General features: G+C 37.2%; 1 protein-coding gene across 1 annotated transcript in view; it reads right to left on the bottom strand.

Moving 5' to 3' along the window:
* The window catches only part of RELN (reelin), a 481015-nt gene that overhangs the window by 117046 nt on the left and 339369 nt on the right, over positions 1-24600 (bottom strand). The window contains 4 exon segments of the mRNA XM_038562771.1: positions 221-407; positions 1279-1416; positions 8070-8182; positions 9123-9315. Of these exon segments, the coding sequence (XP_038418699.1) occupies positions 221-407; positions 1279-1416; positions 8070-8182; positions 9123-9315 (631 nt within the window).

The following is a 24600-nucleotide window of genomic DNA, read 5'->3' as shown; positions in this document are numbered from 1 at the left end:
TATAAGTTTCCCAAATAGAGTTCAGCGACAGGAATCTGACAAAAGAATTTAACAGTCAGCAGTGTGTGTGTATGTGTGTGTGTGTGGGAAACTCTCATGTTTGTACCTTCTGAGCGCAGACTGCTCCATAAATCCGTCACATATTGAAATAGCCATTGCCCTGATCACGTATTCCCCTACGTGAGTTGCACCTTTGTCGTCACTTATCCCCAGCTCTTACCTTGCTGAAATACAGAGATGATCCAGATGAGATGACCCCACACCCTTGTTCTGGTTTTACAATTTCTCCCCCGATGACTTCTTGCCAGTCAGACTCCCAACCATTCTGGTTCTCAAAGTCTGACATAATCGTGGAAGGAAGAGCAGCTTCTGGGTGGCACTCGGTGCCTTGGTATCCCTGGTCGCACCTATGAGAGTGGAAGGGCCAAGTAGACAAGTCACAGTCCCTTCTGTGAAAGCCATGGCTGTGTCCCTGCAACATTTCCCATGTCTCCCTTCTGCTCAGACCTTAGCATTCACACTAGATTTGTCTCTACAGTGCCAATCTGTGTGTGTGCTCGGAATGATCTTCAGTGTTTGACACCGAAAAGAAGAAAGGACAGAATCCTTTTCTTAAAAGAAATCTGGCTGTAACAGCAGACCTGAGGCACCAAATAGTAATGAAGGAGGACATGGGGGTGTGTGTGTGTGTGCATGTGTTGGGGGCAAGGGGGGGGGGAAGAGTGGGATCCTCTTGAAAGTCACATAGAAATGCTTGTCTGCTCATCCATCATGTAGCTCTGGCCCTGTTTTATAGCTCCTCCTTCTGATTAAATTACGTCTCTTTTAGAGTCTTTAAGCATTCGAGTGCATTCCTACCTCATCCTCATTAGCGATAACCGCTTCTCCCCCTGCCCACAACCTTGAGCTTCTGGCAGGGTGCGGGAAGCAGCTGTCTGACATGCGCTTTAGGACCATCAGGGGCAGAAGGGAAACAACAGCAAGGCTCTCTTTAACCACCGAAGAGGACTTTGGCATTAATTAATAAACTCTGAAGTTTATACCAGGGAGGCCTCATCTTGAGGTTAGATTTTGAAGCTTAGGATATACATCTTTACGACTTTACTGAAATGTAACAGCATCTTTTATATCTAAAATAAGAACAGAAAGGGGAATGGCTTCCTTTTGGCTCTTTCTTCATCAGTGTGTCCATGCCACTCTGATGACAGCTGCGGTGTCATCCCTCTGACCACAAGTCCTGAGAAGGAGACAATCAGCCACAGGTGGCGGGGTACGTACCTGCACACGCCGTGGTCACAGGAGCCGTGCCCGCTGCACATGTTTGGACACTGCTGCCCAATGTAAATGTTGTCCAAAGCCCACTCGTCCTGGGCTGTGTAGTAGCTTTGACTCCAGCGGAAGCGGGTGGCACTGGACCTACGGACAAGGAATGGTAGCAAAAACAATATTTTAAGTGACATGTGACAGCACAAAGAATGTCAGAGTTCAGACTCTTTCAGATAACTAACTTTCTGGAATTTGCATTTAGCTGCCATTTTCTTTGGTAGTTGAAAGCCTGTCTACTCAATTATAAGCTGATTCAACAATTTTACCATGATGAAAAGTCTAGAAAGAAATCTGTGCTTTGGATATATACCTCAATCTTAATTCAATTTGCGACACTTTAAAGAGAAACAAAAATATAAGATTTCTTTTGTTGTTACACAGAGGTTTCATGCCAGGAAGAATAAAAAGAAAGGAAAAAAGAAAGAATATTAAAAAAATAAAGATATATACAAAAGAGCCTCTCTTCCACAGAGGAAAATGTGAGGTGTTTCAGTTATGGTAATGTAATTTCTTCCAAAAAATAAACAGTAATTATTGGAAAACTTCCAGTGAGCTATCAGTATAAAACAAAAGTTTTGTTTGGGGGTATTGTTTTGGGATTGAGGGGCATGTTACAATGTACTATAAGAAGAACATGTTCTATAAGTGAGAACATCTGAGTGCTAAATTATGCTTATTATTTCTGAAACATTAACTTGGGTAGGTTTCATGGACAAGCTGATTCTAAGTGGAAACAAAAAGTTAAACAGTCCATTACACACAGAAATATGTAGGACCTGGATTCATCTAAACCAGATAGAAAGTCTAAAGAAGAAGATATTTTGAGAGCAATGTTCAGAAAGTTTCCATCTTCTGACAGTCACAAAAAATTCTTTTCAAATCACATCATATTTTTTGCTTCTAGAAATGTTCAGGGCGTGTGATCAGTTCTTTTTGGTCAAAGTGCAAAACAAAAGAAAACAAAAAGGATTTGCAGACTTAATGTGCATGCTCAGTACCGTTGATTAAACCTTCCTCAAGCACACTGTCTACACATACACTTGACCTTAACTGCTCTGAAAAAAATCTCTTAATGTCTACTGTATCAATTATCCACATAGTAAATACTCCCCAAGTATGTACCAGATTGTTAAAATCCAGACTAAGCCTTTATTGTTTATTTTACCAATGATCTGTGGCTAATATGTTGCATTTTAATTCCTAGTAGGATCATTCCAGGATTCACTGAGATGTGTCCAGTAGACACGGGTTTGCTGCATATCAGTGCTCGTCATGATACGTGCGATGACACAGATACACCTCCGCTACGGTAATAGTCTATATGTGAAATCTAACAGTCACCACAATTGTCATAGCCTCATTAATAAGAAATGGTTATAGAAGATCCTACAAAGTAGGTACAGAGTTTTAGAGCATAGAGCCCTACAAAGAAGAAGCAAATTAAAGTTTCATATCTCAGTGTCATGCAAAGGAAAGATGACTATATTCTTTTAGGACTGATGATAATCTGAGTCAAGTCTGAGGTCACAGGCATCTAGATTGTGAGCTCTTTTGGCGACAAGGCCATCTTTTATTTCAATAGTTGGCACAGGAACAGAAAAAAGTAGGTGTACCAAAAGAGACTGCTAAAAAATGAGTCAATGAGCAGATGAACAAGCCAGGAAAGGGCAGCCTTTTTCTGACTTCTGCAGGTAATGGGAGTAATGAAATGTGCTGGGACTCTGGGGACTTGACCCCTTGGACCCTAGCTTTGCAATTTATCAGCTGTGTGACCTTTAGTGAGAAATTTAAGCCTTCAGGCTTTCTAGTTACTCACCTCTCAAATAAAAGGATTGGGCAAACCAATTTCTAAGATCCCTTCTAGCTCATAAATTTAGTGATTGTTCTGGGGTTGTTGACTGAGGGGGATAGTTTATTTTCTATATAGTCACATGCCTACATGAAACCCATGGCATACATTATTTTGAAGTTTTGATATTTCAAACATTAAAATGGGGTTGGAGGGTTTCAGAAATCTGTCCTAGATTTCCCAGTTTATTTATGTTTCTGAATAGTCACACATAAACACATTCTGAATTTTTTTACTAAGCAAATTAGTCCTTACATACATCTTGCAAACTATTGAGAAAGATATTTCCTTAAGACAAAAAGATTAAAGTGTATTTTTCGAAGTAAAATTACAATCCATGGTTTAATGTGCTGATCTTAATTAACAGAAAAGGAAGCAAAAAGAGGTTGAATATTGGCTTCGTTTTTAGTGAGAAAAAAAACTAGTTGTGTGAGCAATCTCCAGGTGGTCACACATGAGAACACAAGGTGTGATCTCACTGATTTGCAGCTGCATCACTGCTAAATATTGCCCTCAATACAAATATTTAATTTGCCAGCCCTCCCAGGCCCCAAGATCTAAGCATTCTTAGAAGGAAAATCTTGTGCACTCTGCATTGGGTCTCAAAATGGGACCACTGGTGGGTGGATCATGAAATGAAGTTGACTTGCATTTAAAACCCAAACTCTATGGATTCCCCAAAGCAACAAAACTTGTCAGGTCTTGTCTTGATTTGATTTTTTTCCCATATAAACTTCTAGACTGAATTAAAATAGCACTGAGTTATCTCTTGATAGTTCGGTATCAAGGTATCAAGGCTGAGGAATCAAGGTAAATGAAGGCTGACTAAATTGTATTTTCCACCTTCAAAGTTGCTGTAATTACATTTACCCAATTATTTTGAAACTCATTCAGTCATTAGGTGTAGATTTGTTTATGAAGTCAGCAACTGACAGCTGTTTGGGTCTCATTAGGCCCTGTTCTTATGTAAATGTCTCTCATAAAAACAAAATTAATTTTCATTGGGTAACAAATTTCAGTTCATATACGATATAATTTCTCCAAGCAGGTGTATATATAGTCAATATTTCCACTCTAAGTTGTCCTATCTGGCATATTTTCCAAAGCTAACAGATCTTTGATAATGTGGGAACCACATTTGCTTGTGTGTATTCAATTTAGAGTTGTATATGTGTGAGTCAAAGCAGCAGAACAAAGATTTGCCAAAAGGAAAACTGCTTCAAACTAAACTGCACTCCCTTTTCCCTAGTGCTCGAGATTAACATGGTATTTGCAAAAGTTTGAAATTAATATAATAAATAAAGTTATCAAGAATGCCAGGGACAAATAATGCACTTTATCCTTATAGCAGAGCTTTAAAAAAGCATTATAAATCCCAAAACAATGATAATAACCAGATGAACACTATTATTTTTTTGACATGTAGCAATAATGTTTAGTTTAAGGATTGGCAGGAATGTGAAAAGAAAATATCTGATTGGGTTGTTTTGTTTTTAAAAAAATATTTTTACTTTCTTTACCCAGGGCTTTGAAGACAATTTGGAAAAGCAGAGTTCAATTATTCACTTACATGGGCTTAAAGGCAAATGGCTGCAGGAATAATCTAGTAGATATGGAGGCACATTGAATTAAAATTCTACTTAATTCCCCAACATTTAATGAGTATCCAACTTGCGGCAGGCAGTGATGGAACTGAGATGGTTAAGGGTCAAATAGATATCCTCTTAACTGTCTAATAAACACTGATGAGAATTGATCTTTTCTATACTAAAATGAAAGTATACTCTACTAAACTAAACTATAACTAAACTAAACTATACTAAAGTATATTAAAACTTTACTAAACTTTCAACCCAGTAGTACTATCTTTAAAGCTGGGAAAAAATAATGCAACATACAATTTGAATGTCAAAGTTTTTTTTTTTTTTAATGAAGGACAGTATTTTTTGGAAACTGCCTAAACTATATTAATTAAGGATAATAGTTTAGAGGTGCCTGGATGGCTCAGTTGGTTGTATCTGACTTCGGCTTAAGTCATGATCCCAAGGTCCTGGGATTGAGCGACACCTTGAGCTCCCTGCTCAGTGGGGAGTCTGCTTCTCCCTCTGCCCCTGCTTGTGTGTTCTCTCTCTCTCAAATAAACAAATAAATAAAATCTTTTAAAAAAAGAATAATAGTTTATAACATTTCTGGGGATGAAAAGATTTCTCTAAGATATACTATCTCTAAGATACACTTACCATCAGAGTTTTGAAATAGTGCCCCACATGTCAATAAATAAAAACCTGGGGCAGCCTGGGTGACTCGTGGTTTAGCGCCGCCTTCAGCCCAGAGCATGATCCTGGAGACCCAGGATCAAGTCCCACATCGGGTTCCCCGCAGGGAGCCTGCTTCTCCCTCTGCCTGTGTCTCTGCCTCTCTCTCTCTCTGTGTGTTTCTCATGAATAAATAAATAAAATCTTTAAAAAAAAAAAAAAGATTTTATTTCTTTATTCATGAGATACACACAGAGAGAGATAGAGAGAGGCAAAGACACAGGCAGAGGGAGAAGCAGGCTCCATGCAGGGAGCCCGATGTGGGACTCGATCCCGGGACTCCAGGGTCACTCCCTGGGCCGAAGGCAGGGGCCAAACCGCTGAGCCACCCAGGGATTCCCCAAGAAATAAAATCTTAAAAAAAAAAACCAAACCTACATTTTTAAATAATGAGGGTGATACACTTAATGGTGAAATAATCAAAAGGAAAAACCTCAATAGCTTTACAGTAAGTATGATGACTATTTCAATTGTTTGATCTGTTGCTTTTTTATAATTGTGATAGATATGCTTGGAATATCATTGATATTAAATACAAATCTTGATTATATTCTCAGCAGTAGACAGAAAAAAAGTAGGATGTTGGAGAAAGTAGCAACAAAGCATTAACAGTATCCAGGAAATGGCTCACAGTTGGATATAAAAAAATCTGTGGAAATCAAATTTCAAGCATTTTATTCCAACTGACATAATGATGAATCCTTAAAAATAATCAAGGAGGCATTCTTCTATAATTCAGTAATTCAATCTTTCACTAAAGGACATAGAATAATAATTCTGGGTTGTTATCTAACCAATTGTTTTTGTGTACAGCCTAACTTTCATGTAAAATAATCTAAGAAAGGTTTATTTAGTAATTTTCTCTTTACAAAAGGGCTCTTAGAAGGCTGATGCCACAGAAAAATAGAATTGTCTCTTTCATGCTTTTTCTACTATATACATCACAGAATCTTAGAATTCCTGAACTGAGAGTGACTTTTAAGATCTAATTAAACTTCTTCATTCTACTCATAAGAAATCAGACTTGAAGAGGTTGTGAATGGTTAAAAAAGTGTGATTAATTAATCACTGGTAAGGATATACTGAGAACTCAGGCCTCAGCATATTTCTAGTTCAAGGTTCTTTCTTGGGCAAGTTTATCCTATCCCAGGGCTTCAAACAGTACTCATGGTATTCAACTCTTCAACTTAAACTTCTTTTCTGAGCTCCAGATGCTTAGTCCAGTTGGCTTCTTGAGATTTCTGCTTGGATAGTTTATCTCAAACTCCAACTCACAAAAACAGAATGCTTCATTGCCTGCTCCAAATCCTTCCATCTCTGGGCTTTCCCACCTCGGCCAGTGGCACAACCATCCAAAAATTTCCGTAGGCCTGGGATTTACAAACTGTTTTTGATTCTTCCTTTCCTACCACAGCTCTCATCTAGTGCACCAGCAAACCCCATTTGATTAAGATATATTTCACAAATGATGGCTCTTGTCATGTGTTACAATCATACTCCAAACCAACTAAACATCGATTGCCTGGAAACCCCTAACTTGACTCCCTGTCTTCACTCTTTCTCCTACAATCTATTCCTCACAAGGTTCCCAGAGCGATCAATCTAATGCAAAATTATGTAATATTTAGGGAAAAATGTGTTTTCCTCTTAAACATTATCAAATATTTAACTTTCTCCCTAATTGCTGAGGCTTTAGCTTCTTGAGGATGATTTTTACTGTTACTGAAAAAATGTGAATAGAAAAAAGAAGTGTGTATTAAGCTTTTGAAATAAGAAGTAGGGCTTTGGAGCTAGAAAAGAGCCTTGAAATCCAAATTGTCTTGGCATAGGAGATTTTGGATTTCTGTATCCTTCCCTTCTACATATGTCAAACCTAAAGGAACTGGCTTATTGAGTTGGGCAAAAACAGAGATCAGAAAAAGCTAGGATACAGATGGTATTACACTAAGTGAAGTAAGTCAGGTTGAGAAAGGCAAATACCACAAGATTTCACGATTCACTCATGGAATCTGTAATATAAAACAAATGAATAAGCAAACAAAAAACAGAATCAGACCTGATGGTTGCCCCAGAGAGGGAGTTGACGGTGGAGGATGGTCAAAATGGGCAAAGGTGAATGGGAGCTACAGTTTTCCATTTAGGGAATGAGTAAGTCACGGGAATAAAAGGCACAGCATAGGAAATATGGTCAACGGCACTGCAATAGTGCTGTATGGTGACATACAATAGCTACACTTGTGGTGAGCATAGCACAAGGTATAGAGTTGTCAAATCACTAAGTCATGTACCTGAGACTCATGTAATATTATGTGTCAACCATACTAAAATGAAAAAAAGTAGGACACTTTGGATATCAAATTTTCAAATTGAACTTCAATAAAAAATATATTAAAGAAAGGAAAAAATTTTCATTAGCTCTATTTTTCAAATATCCTCAGTAAAAAAGAAAGATCTGGGTCTTTTGATGACAAAGAAAATTCATCTTTCCATTATGCCTAACTCTTCTTTGCATTCAAGGCACGCTAACAGAGAGAGTAAAAGTTAAAGTCATAATTTTATCTACAGATGTCATCTCTCACCAAGTTTTCTGGGGAAGAAGCACTATGACTCTTCGCCACTGCATGAACTCACTGGCGTGGTAAATACTTGCCGATGTGAATTCTTGACAACTTGGCATACTTGGAAGACATTCCTGAAAGAGAGGAAGGCAAAAATTAAACTCGGCTTCTATTCCTCCTGGGACAACATATTGACTCACTCATCATAAGTGAAAAAGACCTTAGAGAAATCTAATGTCATAATCTTAACTATTTGCAACATGGATGTAATCCATGAGATTTCCTTCTGTGAAGCTGAAACACTTAGGAAATAATGGAAACAAGTGCCATCATAAAATTAAATGTTTTTTAATTCTCACATAAAAACGGAAATGGATTAGGATCCATTTTTTTTGACCTGTTATCACAACACTGGCATTTGGTAAAATTATTTTATTCACTGTGCTATTTATGCATTTATTGCAATGTTAGATCACTGTGTATACAGAATTACATTTTATCCTAAGAAGTACATTTTACCCATTGTCATGCAATGATGATCTATGTCTGTCTCTTTTCTTTCTTTCTCTTTCTTTCTTTCTTTCTTTCTTTCTTTCTTTCTTTCTTTCTTTCTCTCTCTCTCTCTCTCTCTCTCTCTCTCTCTCTCTCTTTCTTTTCAAAGACAAGAGATGCCAGATTCTATGGTCTATTTGACAGGTAAAGAAAAAGAAAGGAACAGATGAATATATGCTATAGGGAGAGAAGAAAGAGAGGAAGGAGGAAGGCATTTAGAAAGGTATGGAGAGTCAGAGAAAATTTATGGAGGAAGAGGGTTAGAGGAAATAATATTCAAAACACCATCCCAGAGTATCCAGTCCTGAAGTTATTTCCATTTCTTTTTTTAATTTTCAATTACTCTTTAGCATCTCAAAGTGCAGAATGTGGAATCCTTGTTGCTGACTTTACGTCAATGCTAAGTTACAAATAACATGGTTCCTTTTCAACCAAACCTAAACTTTTGGAATTGTAATTCTCTGCCTCCTATGTAAAAAGAAGGAGCCTACTTATCACAAGGTAAATTCAAGATGGACTTACCTCTTGGACCAGGTGCCAGGTGAGGCCGTGGTTGGTGGAGTACTCCAGTTTCACCTGGTTGTCCATGTGCGGAGTGTATTTCTGGCCACAGCCCATCACCAAACTGAACTGAATCATATAGGATGCTCCTATCTGCATTGATTGTGTTTCCACATAGCGCATACTTGAGGCAAGTTTAGAATCTCCTGTGAAACTGAAAGACAGAGGGGGGAATCAGATTAAAAACAGTGATGTATTTAAGGAAAAATTAAGCTCTTCATTTCATATCATACACCAAAATAATTTCACTTACTTATATCTTGCCAAGCTCGAGAATGGATTGTAGTCAATCTAACAAATGTAATTTAAAACAATCTGCCTATTAAAGAAGCATTTTTTAAGTTAATACCTAGAGTTGTCAAATATATTTGAAAATGTGTACTCACTCATATTTTGTTCATGAGTGTAAATCCTTTGGCTCATTTTTTTTTCATTTGGCTCATTAATTTCACTTCTTAGAATCTATCCAAAGGAAATAATCCTAAATTCAAGTAAAGTTTTATAAAGTATGATATTGCAAGTCTACTTATAATAGTAATTGGTAACCATTTCAATGTCAAACCACAGGGAAAATGGAATACTTAAGTAAACTGGTATTGCCACAAGACAGATCATCTATATTTCAAATATTTATGAAGGTAATGTGATCAAGTTAACATGCTTATGAGACAATAAATTTTTAAAAATCCACAAAATGATGCATAAAGGAAATTCACCAGAATGCTTGCAGTGGCTATGTTTCGTGGTGGGAAACTAGATAGTGTACAACTTTTCTTTTGTTTTTCTGATTTTTCAAATAGTGTTCAATGCTTAGGCATTAACTACTGAAAACATCATAATGTAGTTTTAATGACTGTGCCTCAAGTCAGTAAAATTTTACTGGGTCCCAGTTGACTACTATGTAATTATAAACTGTTTGAAGACAGGCACAATTACTTTTTTTAGAGCAACCTGCTCAAGGAATTTATAATCCATCAGAGGAGGTTAAAATATGGGCACATTTTCACTGTGGTTAATATGGATCAATGTAAACATTCCCAGAGTTAACTACACTGGGGCTTGTCTGCCACAATACTTGGTACTACTCTTGTGAAGCAGGGCCAGTACCAGGAACAGCAGTATTTCCTATTAGTCTGGAGGCTGAGCTGACATAGATCAAGGGAATGATGCAAAAATTTGTGAAATCTTTGAGGCATTTAATACTTGTTCTTAATTGTCGCTTGCTGAATCAGCAAAATAAGGAGTAGTCTGCCTTGCTTCTTGAAGTCATTAAAATGTCATTTAAAGATGGAACACTGTCCATATAGAGAGGATCATCTTGGGCTTGGGGTCAAGGTTATAAAATGCAAGAAGCTTTTTCCTAACTATGACTAATTACTCTTTAACAATTTTTAATTAAGTTTTTACACTTGAACAACAAATAAAGGAATAAAATGTTTGAGAGCCTCAAATTCTGCTTTAGCTGAATGATCAATAAAAGGAAGTGTCATATTTATAATTGTTGGTGTTACACATCCAATGCTTACAACTTGTTTATCGTTAATAATAAAGATGTCCAACCGTTGTTGAGTCTAGGCCATATCCTCAGACTGTGCGAAGCACAATACCCACATCATCATCCCTAGTTCCATCCTTACAATAACTGAAATAGGAATAATACCACTCGTCAACAAGTTGGGAAATGGGCATAGTAAATGGTAGAGACTCAGTGTGTGAACTCAGCTCTCCATGACTCTAAAACCCCTCAACAATACACAATCTCTCCTTCTCTTGCTATAAGATAGAGAGGAAAACACTGCAGTTTTGAATAACTTTTATATACAGTCATTTAAAAATAATTACTTTCAGTTACCATGTGATGATACTTTGGTATTAGAGATATAAACCCATGATTGCTGCTGTGTGACATAGTGCATAGGATGCATTTTAGCAAACACAAAGCTGCAGAATGCAATTTTTACCAATATTGCAAAATAAAAGAATCAACATAGAAGAAAAACTCTAGTAAACTCTACAGGCACAAACTTGTCCATATAAATTCCAGAGTCTTTTAAGTAAGCAAAAAAAGTCCTGACTGCTTTCTCCATGAGAAATAAATGTTGCTTTTAACTTTAAGGGTTAAATGCTTTTTCTAGTGCCCTTTATGAGAAATATAGTTAGGGGGAGCCAACTAATTAGTTATTTAAATTGCTTACTTTAAAGGGATACTATCCATCCTGGGCATCTGGGAAAAAAATCACCCAACAGTGCCAAGCAGCACAGTTTGTAATTCACGGAGAGACACTAGAACTTTCTCACTCATGTCTGCACAGTATTTCCCCACCCCAGCATTTCTGAAATAATTTAAGATTATTTTCACAATCAGCTCCTTGTAAATTCCTCCCTTCAGAGATGGTTTTAATTCAAAGAGAAAACATTTAATTCAAAGAGAAAGAGAAAGAAATGCTATGTTTTGTAAATACTGCCCAAGCCTAACTTTTGCATGGTTACAATCAACCATGAATCTAGTTTAAGACAGTGAGTATTCAAACCTGAGAAGGATGTGCTCTGTGAGCTACCCTCACCATAACAGCTTTGGTGCCAAGACACCAAGAAGAAAACAACATAAAAATGATATAAAAGGACAAGAGTCTCAGACACCTGACTGGCTCAGTCAGGGTGTGATCTTGATCTTGGGGTTGTGATTTTGAGTCCCATACAGAGTGTAGAGATTACTTAAAAAAATAAAATGTAAAATGTAAAAAAAAAGAAAAAGGACAAGAGTCTATATGAAGTCTGTTAAACAGTGATAATAAATTTCTTACTTAACACAAATATCTATTCCATCAGTAGTTTTGTCTTTTCTTGTTTTTGTTGTAAGGTAGAGCTGAATGTACTTCTAACCAAAACATCTGCCATACTTTATGGTACCATATGATATATCTTGATACCTTTTTAAAATTTAAATTCAGTTAGCCAACATATAGTACATCATTAGTTTCAGATGTAGAGTTCAGTATAACATCCAGTGCTCATCACATCATGTGCCCTCTTTAATGCTCATTACCCAATTACCCCATCCTCCCACCCACCTCCCCTCCAGCAACCCTCAATTTGTTTCCTAGAGTTAAGAGTTTCTCATTGTTTGTTTCTCTCTCTGATACTTTCCATTCAGTTTTCCCTCCCTTCCCCGTGATCCTCTGTGCTGTTTCTTCTATTCCTCATATAAATGAAACTATATGATAATTGTCTTTCTCCGATTGACTTATTTTTCTCAGCAAAATACTCTCCATTTCCAACCATGTCGATATAAATAATAAGTTTTCATTATTTCTGATGGCTGAATAATATTCCATGTGGTATAGAGAGGAATCTTCTTTATCCATTCATGTGTCAATGGACATCTCAGCTCTTTCTATAATTTGGCTTTTGTGGATATTGCTGCTATAAACATCAGGGTGCAGGTGCTCCTTTGGATCATTATATGTGTATTTTTGGGGTAAATACCTAGTAGCACAATTGCTGGGTAGAGTAGGGTAGCTCTATTTTTAACTTCTTGAGAACCTCTATATTGTTTTCCAGAGTGGCTGTATACCAGCTTGCATTCCCACCAAGAGTGTAAGAGCATTCTTCTTTCTCTGCATCCTTGCCAACATCTATTTCCTGGCTTGTTAATTTTAGCCATTTCTGACTGGTATGAGGTGCTAATTCATTGTGGTTTTGATTTGTATTTCCCTGATAGCAAATGGTGTTCAGCATTTTTTCATGTGTCTGTTGGCCATTTGTATGTCTTCTTCGGGTAAATGTCTGTTCCTATCATCTGCCTCATTTCCATAGTGTAGTAGTGGTTATGTTCACCTCACCTATTCTGATAACTTAATCAGAAGAAAAATAACAAGAAAAACACAGACATCTATACCTTAAAATCTTGACCATTCATAGTACAAGTTCACTCAGTTGTTTGTGAGTTATCCAAGGCTGGCTGCAAGCCACTGATATTAGGTCACCTTTTCCCCTCCTAAGTACACTGATGTTCTTACTCAGCTGGGGTTTTAGAGGTGAGAATTTCACATTCTTTAATTGATAAAACTACTCCTCTTTGCTGCTTGTTTAAGTCAAGATAGGTTCATAAAGGCAAAACTGAAGCTGAACTTCTCTGTTAGAATCAGAGAAATGAAAAAGAATAGTCCACATCAGCCTTCTGGGGAGAAATTCTAGAGACAGAATGCATTGGTAATCAGGATGCTTAATTTCATTCATGTTGATTTGCAAGAATGCCTCACAAAGAAAGCAACAGTAAAAAAGCTCCTGCATGTAATTACAAGATTTAGTGAGAGAATGGGGATAATTCTTTCAACTAGGACAATCATCCCTGCATCTCCTTAAAGCACTCAGAACCTATGCACCTCACAGAAGCACATAGTATTGTTGCAGGACATTGTGGCTTTCCAACAGCTAGATTATCCTACTTGATCTTTGAGTCAAGGTTATTTGGGAGGCCATAAGAGATCCTTAACACGGGGTTATGGAGTTGAAAAACCTAAAGGCTGAGCTGCTGCTGGCCCCAGGATCACACAGTCACTAAAAAGCTAGAGACCAGGGACGCCTGGGTAGCTCAGTGATTGGCTCAGGGGATGATCCCAGGATCCGGGATCGGGTTCCACCTCAGACTCCCTGCATGGAGCCTGCTTCTCCCTCTGCCTATGTCTCCACTTCTCTCTCTCTCTCTCTCTCTGTGTCTCTCTTGAATAAAAAACAAACAAACAAAAAAAAACCCAAAAACTAGAGACCAGGCCTTCTGATTTCTACTCTGATTGTCTTTTCCACTACGTCATGCCCATTAAAGGCACTTAGAGAATGTTGAATAAAATGAGTGTGTGAGTGAGGCTTCTCAATTGGGAAGAAGGCAAGGTTTAAAAAACTATTGTTACTTCCATGCTGTAATGAACACAGATAAGGTTTTGGGTTATTTTCACTTAAAGAAATCACTCTTCCTGCATTTCCCCAGTGGCTCTTTCCCATCTTCATAAAAAAAGGCTCTTTTATATGAAGTATAGATGCACATAACCAATATAAAAGGGAGATTACTCAGACCACAGAGTTCCTTCAAGGCAAATTCACCCAGTGACTGAGCCATTTTCAACAACGGATCTCATCTCTTTAAGAAAGGTTTGATAATGGTGTATCTGGGTGGCTCAGTCGGTGGAGCACCTGACCCTTGATTTCAGGGTCCTGAGATTGAGCCCTGTGTCTGAGTGTGGAACCTGCTTGGGATTCTCTGTCTCCCTCTCTCTCACCCTGTTCACACTTGCATACATGGGTGCGCGCTCTTTCTCTCTCTCTCTCAAAAAAAAAAAAAAAGTTTAGTAAGTTAAACAATGTGTGTGAAGTTTCACAACCCATATGTCCCCAGAAAAGATAATGCACCAATATATGCACCAATATTTACATTTCTTAGAAACCTAAGCAATATTCCACTATTTTCAAGGACCCCACAGAAAAGAACAGTTCTGCAGAGCTCATTTCCACAACAATAGAAGAGCAACACAAAGCTGGTTTTGGTTTGATACCATTCAGAAGTTATATTCATCCGCAAAAGGACTTGTAAATGAATCTAAGCCTCTCTAATATCATCTTTTTGTTTTGTTTTTGCAATCATCAAAGAAAATTTGCTGGAGCTGACAATCTTGTTGATATTGTGGAATTGAAGGTGTCATTTTAACTCACTTGTTATTTCTATCATATTGTATCAAAACAGAAATAACCATACTATCTTAGTGGATTATATAAATTTTACATTTATTAGAAAAAAATCTGACAATATGGAAGTGCTTTTTTTTTTTTTTTTTTTTTTTTTTAGAGTAAAAATTCACAGTTCTATTACCTAAAGATGATCATGACAACATTTTGGTATACTTTCAGACTTCATTATGTTTGCCCACACATGAACACTCACTTTTCTTTTTTAAAAGATTTATTTATTTATTCATTAGAGACACACAGAGAGAGGAGGAGACATAGGCAGAGGGAGAAGCAGGATCCTTGTGAGGAACCTGATGCGGGACTCAATCCTGGGACCTCAGGATCATACTCTGAGCCAAAGGCAGATGCTCAACCACTGAACTACCTAGATGTCCCTCACTTTTCTTTCTTTTAAAAAAACTATTACACAATCATAATAAACCTTTTTTTGTTTTGTTCTGTTTTGATAGGAGCAGGAGTAGGGGAGGGGCATAGGGAGAAGGAGAGAGAATCTTAGGCAGCTCCATGTTCAGCTGGCAGTGGGAAGTGGGGCTTAATGGACAGAAGATCATTACCTGAGCCAAAATCAAGAGTCCACTGTTTGACTGAGTATCCCTCTTTTTTTTTTCTTTTTGCAACTCTTTCATTGACCTCTCTCCATATTGAAAAAATGTTGAGAATAAAGCCAATCTCCAATTATGGAACTCTTGGGAGACTGCCCCATTTTTCACTGTTATAAGCAATGCTTGTATAATATGCATTCTTATCTATCTTTGTGTACTTGTCCAGTTATTTCCTTAGGATAAATTTCTAGAAGCAGAACTGCTTGCTCAAAGTGAATTTTTAAAATGAGCTTTTACTGCCAAGTTGCCCTCAAGAAAGGTTGTACTGAGATAGGGCAGTGGGAAGTACAGACTTCAGTTATGGAATGAATAGGTCACAGGAATAAAAGGCACATCATAGTGAATACAGTCAATGATATTGTAATAGTATTGAAGGGTGACAGTAAGGAAGACAATAGCCGAGCAAGACCATTTTAAGACTTTTAAAGGACCTTGATAATTTTAATTTTGGAAACTCCATTATACATCAGGGCAAACAAATTAAAATATACTCATATCCATTAAAATATATATATATATATATGTTATTTTTTTCATTGCAAAATCCTTCAAGCATATTTTATAATTTTGCCTTTAAATTTTATTTGGCTACTAGTCATGCATGTAATTTACATTTGGTTGTAATTTTTAGCAAACTCAGGAATCGTACCAAAAAATTATTTCCAATATAATGAAATTTTATGAATATTCCAATTTAGCAATGAATGGAGTTAACATATATTATATTTATAGATATTTAATTTGAATGTATTAATTCTATTTTTGCAATTCTCTTATCATATTTTTGAGACAGTATTCATTTTCCCAGCCCTTGGACTTTATCCAGGCCGCTGGAAAGCTTGCGAGCCCTGGCATGTGCCCAAAATGACTAATGAAAGAACTTCCCAGGAAAAGGCAGAGCTAATGCAAAGGTGCTGGAAGAGGAAAGAGCTTGACTTGTTGGAGTAGAGAGAAGGAAGAACAATGTGGTTGGGGTGGACTGAGTGAAAGACAGGGAGGCAGGAGAGGCCAACTGAGTCAGTTCACTCTATATATACCCTGGATATTTCGTGAACCACTGTCCATAAAAAGTAATTGTCTCAGCCCTAATGAATTTCTATTTCAACAAGCCATACGTACCATGAATCTAAATCACCAAATGTAGAATTCTCTTGTTAATTTGTGTAGTTGTATATTCTCTTACTTCCAAAACCTCACTTAGCTACTGAGTCTAAATGGAGATTTTTAGGGAAATTCTAACTTTGGAGAAATAATGACTTAAAAGTCAACTGTTTGGACACCAATAGGACATGAGTAATGGAACATAGCCATTTTATCCATTTCTTTAGCAGGCCCTAAGGTTTTGTCCTTCAATATGTACTTTTAATTGGTCCATTTGTTCACTGCATCATTCTGTTCCTAACATCATTATAAGCACATGCAAATAACACTGTTAGTCTCTGAGCTGAGCTCCTACTACTGCTTCTCCTATTACCCTCTATCATATGTTCTCCAAAAAGCAGCCATAATTATTTAAAAAATAGAAGTATGATCACATTACTCCTCTGCTACAAATTATCTACTGGATTCCCATAAAACTTAGAATAAATTCCAAAATCTTTATGTTGCTTTATAAGGTTCTAGGGGCACCCAGGTAGCTCAGTTGGTTAAGCATTTGATTTTGGTTCAGGGCATGATCTCAGGGTCATGAGATTGAGCCCTGGGTGTGGAGCCTGCTTAAGATTCTCTCTCTCCTCCTCCTCCTTCTGCCTTTCCCTCCTCTCTATAAATAAATAAACAAATAAGTAAATCGTCCTAATATAATTTAATTCCTTGCCTCAGGGCCTTTGCTCTTGCTATTCCCTCTACCTGTGATGCTTTCCTTGCACATTTTTACATTATTGTCTCTCATTATTCAACTCTCTGTAGTAATACTTCCAGGAGGGCCTTCCTATTTTACCAAAAATCATTTCACTCTCCACTTAGACTACCTAACACTCCATTCATTTATCCTCACAGTACTAACCACTTCCTGAAATATTGCTATGAATTTATTTGGTAAGTGGTGTTATTCCCCTCTAGAATGTAAGCTCTGCAAACAAAAGACTTTTTCTCTTTTAATCTCCAATACTAACTATGACACCTCCAGCACAAATGGTGCCAATAGTGCAATCAATAGTCGAATGTACATCTATCAATGAATGAAAAACTTCATGTAATTAAATCCTTATATTGAAAAAGCATAATAAGTAGGCTGTATTTTAGAAAGTCATTTATAAAATCTATTTGGTGGAATATTTAATTATATTACCAATTTTATAGAGGCACTATACTCCTGGGTACTGAAGTACTTTTGTTTTTAAAGATTTTATATATTTGAGAAAAAGAGAGGGAGAGAGATAGATATCACAAGTAGGGGGAGGGGCAGAGAGAGAGAGGGAGCCGACTCCCCACTGAGCAGGGAGCCCCATGCGGGGCTCCATCTCAGGACCCTGAGATCATAACCTGAGCTGAAGGCAGACACTTAACTAAGTCACCCAGACGCCCCTGAAAGTACTTTAAATAGTTGTTGAAAACTACAGAAAGTGACTTTTCAGTTTGTCACTCAATATATTTACCTCATCTCTCTGCTAAGCTTCCTAGATCACTTACTGTGAAATGGTGTTTGAAATGGTTCTTGGGAGCCACATCACCCCAACTGGTTTCTTTCAGCAGCATAACTTGAATTGATTTACTGCTTTTTAATAGTCTCTGTAAAAAATAATCCTAAGAAAACTCTGGGCTTACTAATAAACTATTTAAACTGACAAGATTTCTGCGTAAGATATGGGTTGATGAAAGAAAAATCCTAAAGAAATTTACTTGGCTGTGTCTTCTAATAGAAGCACCTGGCAGTATTGATAAAATTGAGGGTTTGCAACTTCCTGACAATACTCACATTGCTCTGACTGCTTTGAACATTATTGAGCACCATTTCTTTTTTTTTTTTTTAATTTTATTTATTCATGAGACACACACACACACACACACAGAGAGAGAGAGAGAGAGAGAGAGAGAGAGAAATAGAGACAGAGGCAGAGGCAGAGGCAGAGGGAGAAGCAGGCTCCATGCAGGGAGCCTGACGTGGGACTTGATCCCGGGACTCCAGGATCATGCCCTGGGCTGAAAGCGCTAAACCACTGAGCCACCTGGGCTGCCCATTGAGCACCATTTCTGTGAGGGAGAAGAAAGTGACACAGTATTACCAGCCCTAGAGCAAGATCATGAATTCTTAAACCACTTAACAACAACAAGAAACACCAAGGCCCCCACAACTTCTGAACCAAGGCCCAAACTCTAAAGGCTTTTTAAAGATATGTCTTAACATATCACAGGTGTTAAGCTTTTTAAACTGAACATTAATAAAATTTTCAACACATCAAAAAAAAAATTAGGCTCATGAGGACTGCATTACATGGGACACTCACTCTGTAGCTGTTCTCCCTCTTTACGACCTCTATCTTTCTGCAACTCTAGGGCTGACCAGGCCACCTGGAGCTGGTATGAAAAACTAGCCTTCCTGAATCTTCCCATCACAACACTAACATTACCCTTTTTTTTTCTCATGCCTGTTGTCATTCACAGCTTACTTTACTTCTTGCGTGTTGCTCTTTTATTTTCTCTCCACTTCATGACAAACTTTAGGAAATTTCTCTTTCTAAAAACTGACCCTAACATGATGTATGCTGTTGATTTATTTGTATAAAGAAAAGAGAGTTTTCATTAAAAAAAAATTACACATAACAAGGAATGAGTACCTTTGATTTTAACATCCATGAAAGTCTAGGAAAACTTTCAACATTTCTACATCTCATTGATTTTGAAACCTTTTAATTAAATCTGCTTTTTCTCGGGGATCCCTGGGTGGCGCAGTGGTTTGGCGCCTGCCTTTGGCCCAGGGCGCGATCCTGGAGACCCGGGATCGAGTCCCACGTCGGGCTCCCGGTGCATGGAGCCTGCTTCTCCCTCTGCCTGTGTCTCTGCCTCTCTCTCTCTCTCTCTCTGTGACTATCATAAATAAATAAAAATTAAAAAAAAAAATTAAATCTGCTTTTTCTCAAGCATGACTAAAGAGAAAAACTATAGCTTTCTTTTTTCCATCTTTTTTAACTTTAATTTTTGCCAGTTTTACTGAGATATAATTGGCATATACAACTGTATTAGTTTTAGGTATACAACATAATGATTTGATATATGTATATATAGTAAAATGATCACCATGATAATTGTTCACAGTACTCTTACAATCCTTTGTATTTCTATAGTATCAGTTGTAATGTCTCCTCTTTCATTTCTGATTTTGAGGGTGTTTTTTTGTTTTTTGTTTTTTTTTGTGAGTCTACCTAAAGGTTTGCCCATTTTGTTTACCTGTTCAAAAAAAAAAATCACTCTTACAGGGCACCTGGGTGGCTCAGCTGGTTGAGGTTGATTCCAAGACTGTGGGATTAAGACCTAAATTGGACTCCCTGCTCAGTGGGGAGACTGCTTGTCCCTCCCCCTCTGCCTCACCCCTTGTTCACGCTCTCTCTAATAAATAAATAAAATCTTTAAAACCCCACTCTTACTTTCACTGATTGACTTTCCTACTTTTTAAAAAAAGATTTTATTTATTTTTTCGTGAGAGACCAGAGAGAGAGAGAGAAAGAGAGAGAGAGAGGCAGAGACACAGGCAGAGGAAGAAGCAGGCTCCATGCAGGGAGCCTGACCTGGGACTCGATCCCGGGTCTCCAGGATCAGGCCCTGGGCTGAAGGCAGCGCTAAACCGCTGAGCCAGCCGGGTTGCCCAACTTTCATACTTTTTAATCTCTATTTTATTTATTTCTGCTCTGATCTTTTTCTTTCCTTCATTCTGCTAACTTTGCACTTAGCTTTTCCTTTTTTACTTCTTCATTTTTTTTTATTTTTTAAAGATTTTATTTTTATTCATGAGAAACACACAGAGAGAGAAAGCAAGAGGTCAGAGAAGCAGGCTCCATGCAGGGAGCCCAACGTTGGGACTCGATCCCAGGTACCCAGGATCAGGCCCTGGGCCGAAGGCGGCGCAAACCGATGAGCCACCTGGGCGCCCCTTTTTTACTTCTTTAAAGTGTAAGTTAAGTTGTTTACTTGAGATCCTTCTTGTTTCTTAATGTAGGCATTTATTGTTATGAACTTCTTTTTCTGCATTGCTTTTTGCAACATTCCATACATTTTTGGCATGCTCTAATTCGATTTTCATTTGTCCCAAGATTTTTTTGAATTTTTAAAAATTTTCTTGACCCATTGATTGTTTAATCTCTGCATTTATGAATTTTCTAATTTTCTCCTTGTAATTGATTTCTAATGTCATATGATTGTAATAGGAAAAGTTGCTTGATATGACTTCAGTCTTCTTAAAATTTTTAAGACCTGTTTTGTGGCCTAGCATATGATCTATCTTGGAGAATATTTTGTATGTGCTTGGGAATATTTTGTATGTGCTTGTATGTGCATTCTTTGCATGGGACGGAATGTCCTGTAAATATCTGTTAAGTCCATCTAGGCTAGTGTGACTTTTAAGTAATATTTTCGTATTGATATTCTGTTTGGATGCTCTATCCAGTGTTGAAAAAGTATTACTGAAGTCCTCTATTATTATTGCATTGTCTATTTCTTCCTTCAAGTCTGTTAATATTTATTTTATACATTTAGGCCCGCCTATGTTGGGTGCATATGTATTTGCCAATGTTATATCCACTTGTTGGATTAACCCCTTAATCATTACATAGTGACCTTCTTGATTTCTTGTTACCGTTTTTCCCCTAAAGTGTATTTTGTCTGATATAAGCAATAGCTAACTCTACTTTCTTTTGGCTTTCATCTGTCTGGAATATCTTTTCCATCCTTTAACTTTCAGGTTGTGTGTGGTCCTAAGTAGCTAAAATGAGTCTCTTGTAGGCAGCATGTAGTTGGGTTTTATTTCTTTTATACGTCCAGCCCCTAATGTCATTTGGTTGGAGTACTTGGTCTATTTACATTTAAGGTGATTATTGATAGGTATGAACTAACTATGGCCATTTGTTAATTGTTTTCTAGGTGTTTTTAATTCATTGGTTCATTTTTTCCCTTCTTTTCTTTTGTGATTTGGTAATTTTCTGTAGTGGTATGCTTAGATTCCTTTCTCTTTATCTTTTGTGTATTTACTATAGATTTTTGTTTTGTTAGTACCATAGGCTTACATAAAACATCATATATTTGTAAGAGTGTATTTGTACTTGAAGCTGATAACTTTGGTTTGAATGTATACTATAAAGCTCCACAGTTTTTACTCTCTCTACTCACATTTAATGTTCTTGATGTTACAATTTACATCTTTTTTTATCTTGTATATCCATTAACAAATTACATTAACAAATTATTGTAGTTATAGTTATTTTTACTAATTTTGTCTTTTAATCTTCACACTAGGTTTTTAAAAAAAAAATATTTATTTGAGAGAGAGGGAGAGGGGGATCCCTGGGTGGCGCAGCGGTTTGGCGCCTGCCTTTGGCCCAGGGCGCGATCCTGGAGACCCGGGATCGAATCCCACGTCAGGCTCCCGGTGCATGGAGCCTGCTTCTCCCTCTGCCTGTGTCTCTGCCTCTCTCTCTCTCTCTCTCTCTCTCTGTGTGACTATCATAAATAAATAAAAATTTAAAAAAAAAATAAAAAAAAAAAAAAGAGAGAGAGGGAGAGAAGTGACTCCTTCAGCTTTTCTTTTTTCGAGTCCAGTGCCTTAACGACTCAGCCATCACAGCCTGGCCAGCTTTTCTTTTTTAAGTAGTCTCCCAAGATCACCCAACATGGGGCTTGAAATCACGACCGTGAGATCAAGAGTCACATGCCATACCAACTGAGCCAGCTAGGCGCTCTGAACTCCCTCAGCTTTTGCTTGTCTGGAAAACTCCTTACCTCTGCTACTAAAACCAAATGCCAATTCTAATATGCTGTAACAACCATCCCTCACAGTTGTATACATTTTGAAACTAAAACCTCATCTGTATGACAGCAATGTCGTTACTACCTGTATACCTTGCTAGTCTATTTGATAATACAGAGGAATGTCATTGTCCCTCGGTATTGTCACTAATAGTATTAATTGGATAGTCTTTAACAAATCTTTTTTTTTTAATTTTTATTTATTTATGATAGTCACAGAGAGGGAGAGAGAGAGAGAGGCAGAGACACAGGCAGAGGGAGAAGCCTCCATGCACCGGGAGCCCGATGTGGGATTCGATCCCGGGTCTCCAGGATCGTGCCCTGGGCCAAAGGCAGGCGCCAAACCGCTGCGCCACTCAGGGATTCCCGTCTTTAACAAATCTTAATTAAATTATTCCCTTAGTGATCTTAAAATATATGTATGATATTTTAAAGACTATTTCTAGAATATAAAGCAGATAGAGGTTCTGATATCAGATACTGAGCATGGAAGAAAGGAAAGTACTACAAATAATTAACAGCAATTCATTTCTCTATGGAAAAAAGTGCTCTATGGTGACACACTGTAAAATGATTTACAGCATATTGACTGTAATTCTTCTAATGAAAAAGCAATTGTCCAAGTTCTCCCTGGAGAACACTCAGCAACAACAATCCATGCACATGGAAAGTCATGACTTAGAAAATGAGAACCAAATGAACTCACAGCTGGGAAAACCCAATAATAATTAATTTAACACCAGCCATTTGTATGGAACATGTATACATATCAAAATTTCCCTTGAGAGAAGCAAGGTCACTGAAGGGCAGAGGCTACATACTTGAACATGCTCAAATAATGTTTACTTAATAAGATAATACACTCCAAAGGTTTTACATAGAAAACAAATAACTCATTTTGGACTAGGTGGTTAGGATAAATAGCTGGTCAATACCATCACTTGAATTTCAATATTGTAACAAGTATTTCTGAAAAACATTGCCAAAGTGAGTTCACATTGAACTTGAACAATATATTCTTCAACAGCAGCAGAGAGAAAACAATGTCATGAAAAGGAGTTTTATTCTGACTCATTGGCTAAGAAAATGAGAACAGTTGAGATCTTCCATGTTGCTTCATTTTAATGAGCACCGGGAATTTTTCATGTCCTTATTAAAGTAGTTAATGTATTTCTCTAGTCTCATTATCACCGCCAGAGTATACGCTGTTGTTTCATAACCAAGACGACTCCTTTCCATTACAGAGAAGATCAGAAAGTCAAAACTGATTGCTCACATGTGGTTGTTAATAAAACTCCCACGGTGCTGCCGAAGGTACCCATGGGGATTGTACAATTATTTATATTTTCTTATGGTTTTCTATAATTACTGTCATTGTATTTTCACAAAGTAAATGTATCTCCACCAATTAAAGCAGTGGTGGGTTAAGAATATTCATCAGACTTGTGTGAAAGGATATTGTTCTTAGGGTTTTGATCAAAGCACAGAAATTAAACTGCTCTTATCATGTATTCAATCCAAGTGTTAAATGAAAATGCTCAGCAACTTTGGAGTTTATTTGAGCAGATGTTAACTATTTATGAAAATAAACATGATAACAGGACTTGCATTCGTGATATGACTCTTTGTTGTATTAAAATTGCTGGGGAAAAAAACCTACTACATGAATCTTGGGGGATATAGTTTATGATATACAGCCAACTTGAATTACTATTAGTTCAGGTCAATTTAAATTTTTAGAAGCATATAATTCTAAGAAATCTCATTGTGGTTTACATCTTTGCATCTTCTTATTTTGCCTCACTCCTTTGTCTTCTTTGAAGGCTCTAGGACTAAGAAAGAATTTCCATAAAAACAAGCATCTGAGGGAGGCTATCAAATAGAAAACACAGTATAACCTTTCATACTTTGCTATATAGAAATTTCATTCTATCTAGTTCAACACTGCTTGCAGCAAAAGTGACCAGCTGTACTTCCATTCCATTAGCTGTCATTTTGATGCTAGAATTTAGCCTGCTGTGTGTGAGATGTGATGTCCATGCACAATTCCCATCAAAGGTAATTTTCTGTGCAATGGTGTGTAAAATTTACCTCTAATTATGATAAGGTCACTGATGGGTCATTTATGATATGCTCTCTGG

The sequence above is a fragment of the Canis lupus genome, chromosome 18, assembly GCF_011100685.1.
Source record: "Canis lupus familiaris isolate Mischka breed German Shepherd chromosome 18, alternate assembly UU_Cfam_GSD_1.0, whole genome shotgun sequence".
Taxonomy (NCBI): domain Eukaryota; kingdom Metazoa; phylum Chordata; class Mammalia; order Carnivora; family Canidae; genus Canis; species Canis lupus.
This window is presented reverse-complemented; position numbering and strand designations above follow the sequence as displayed.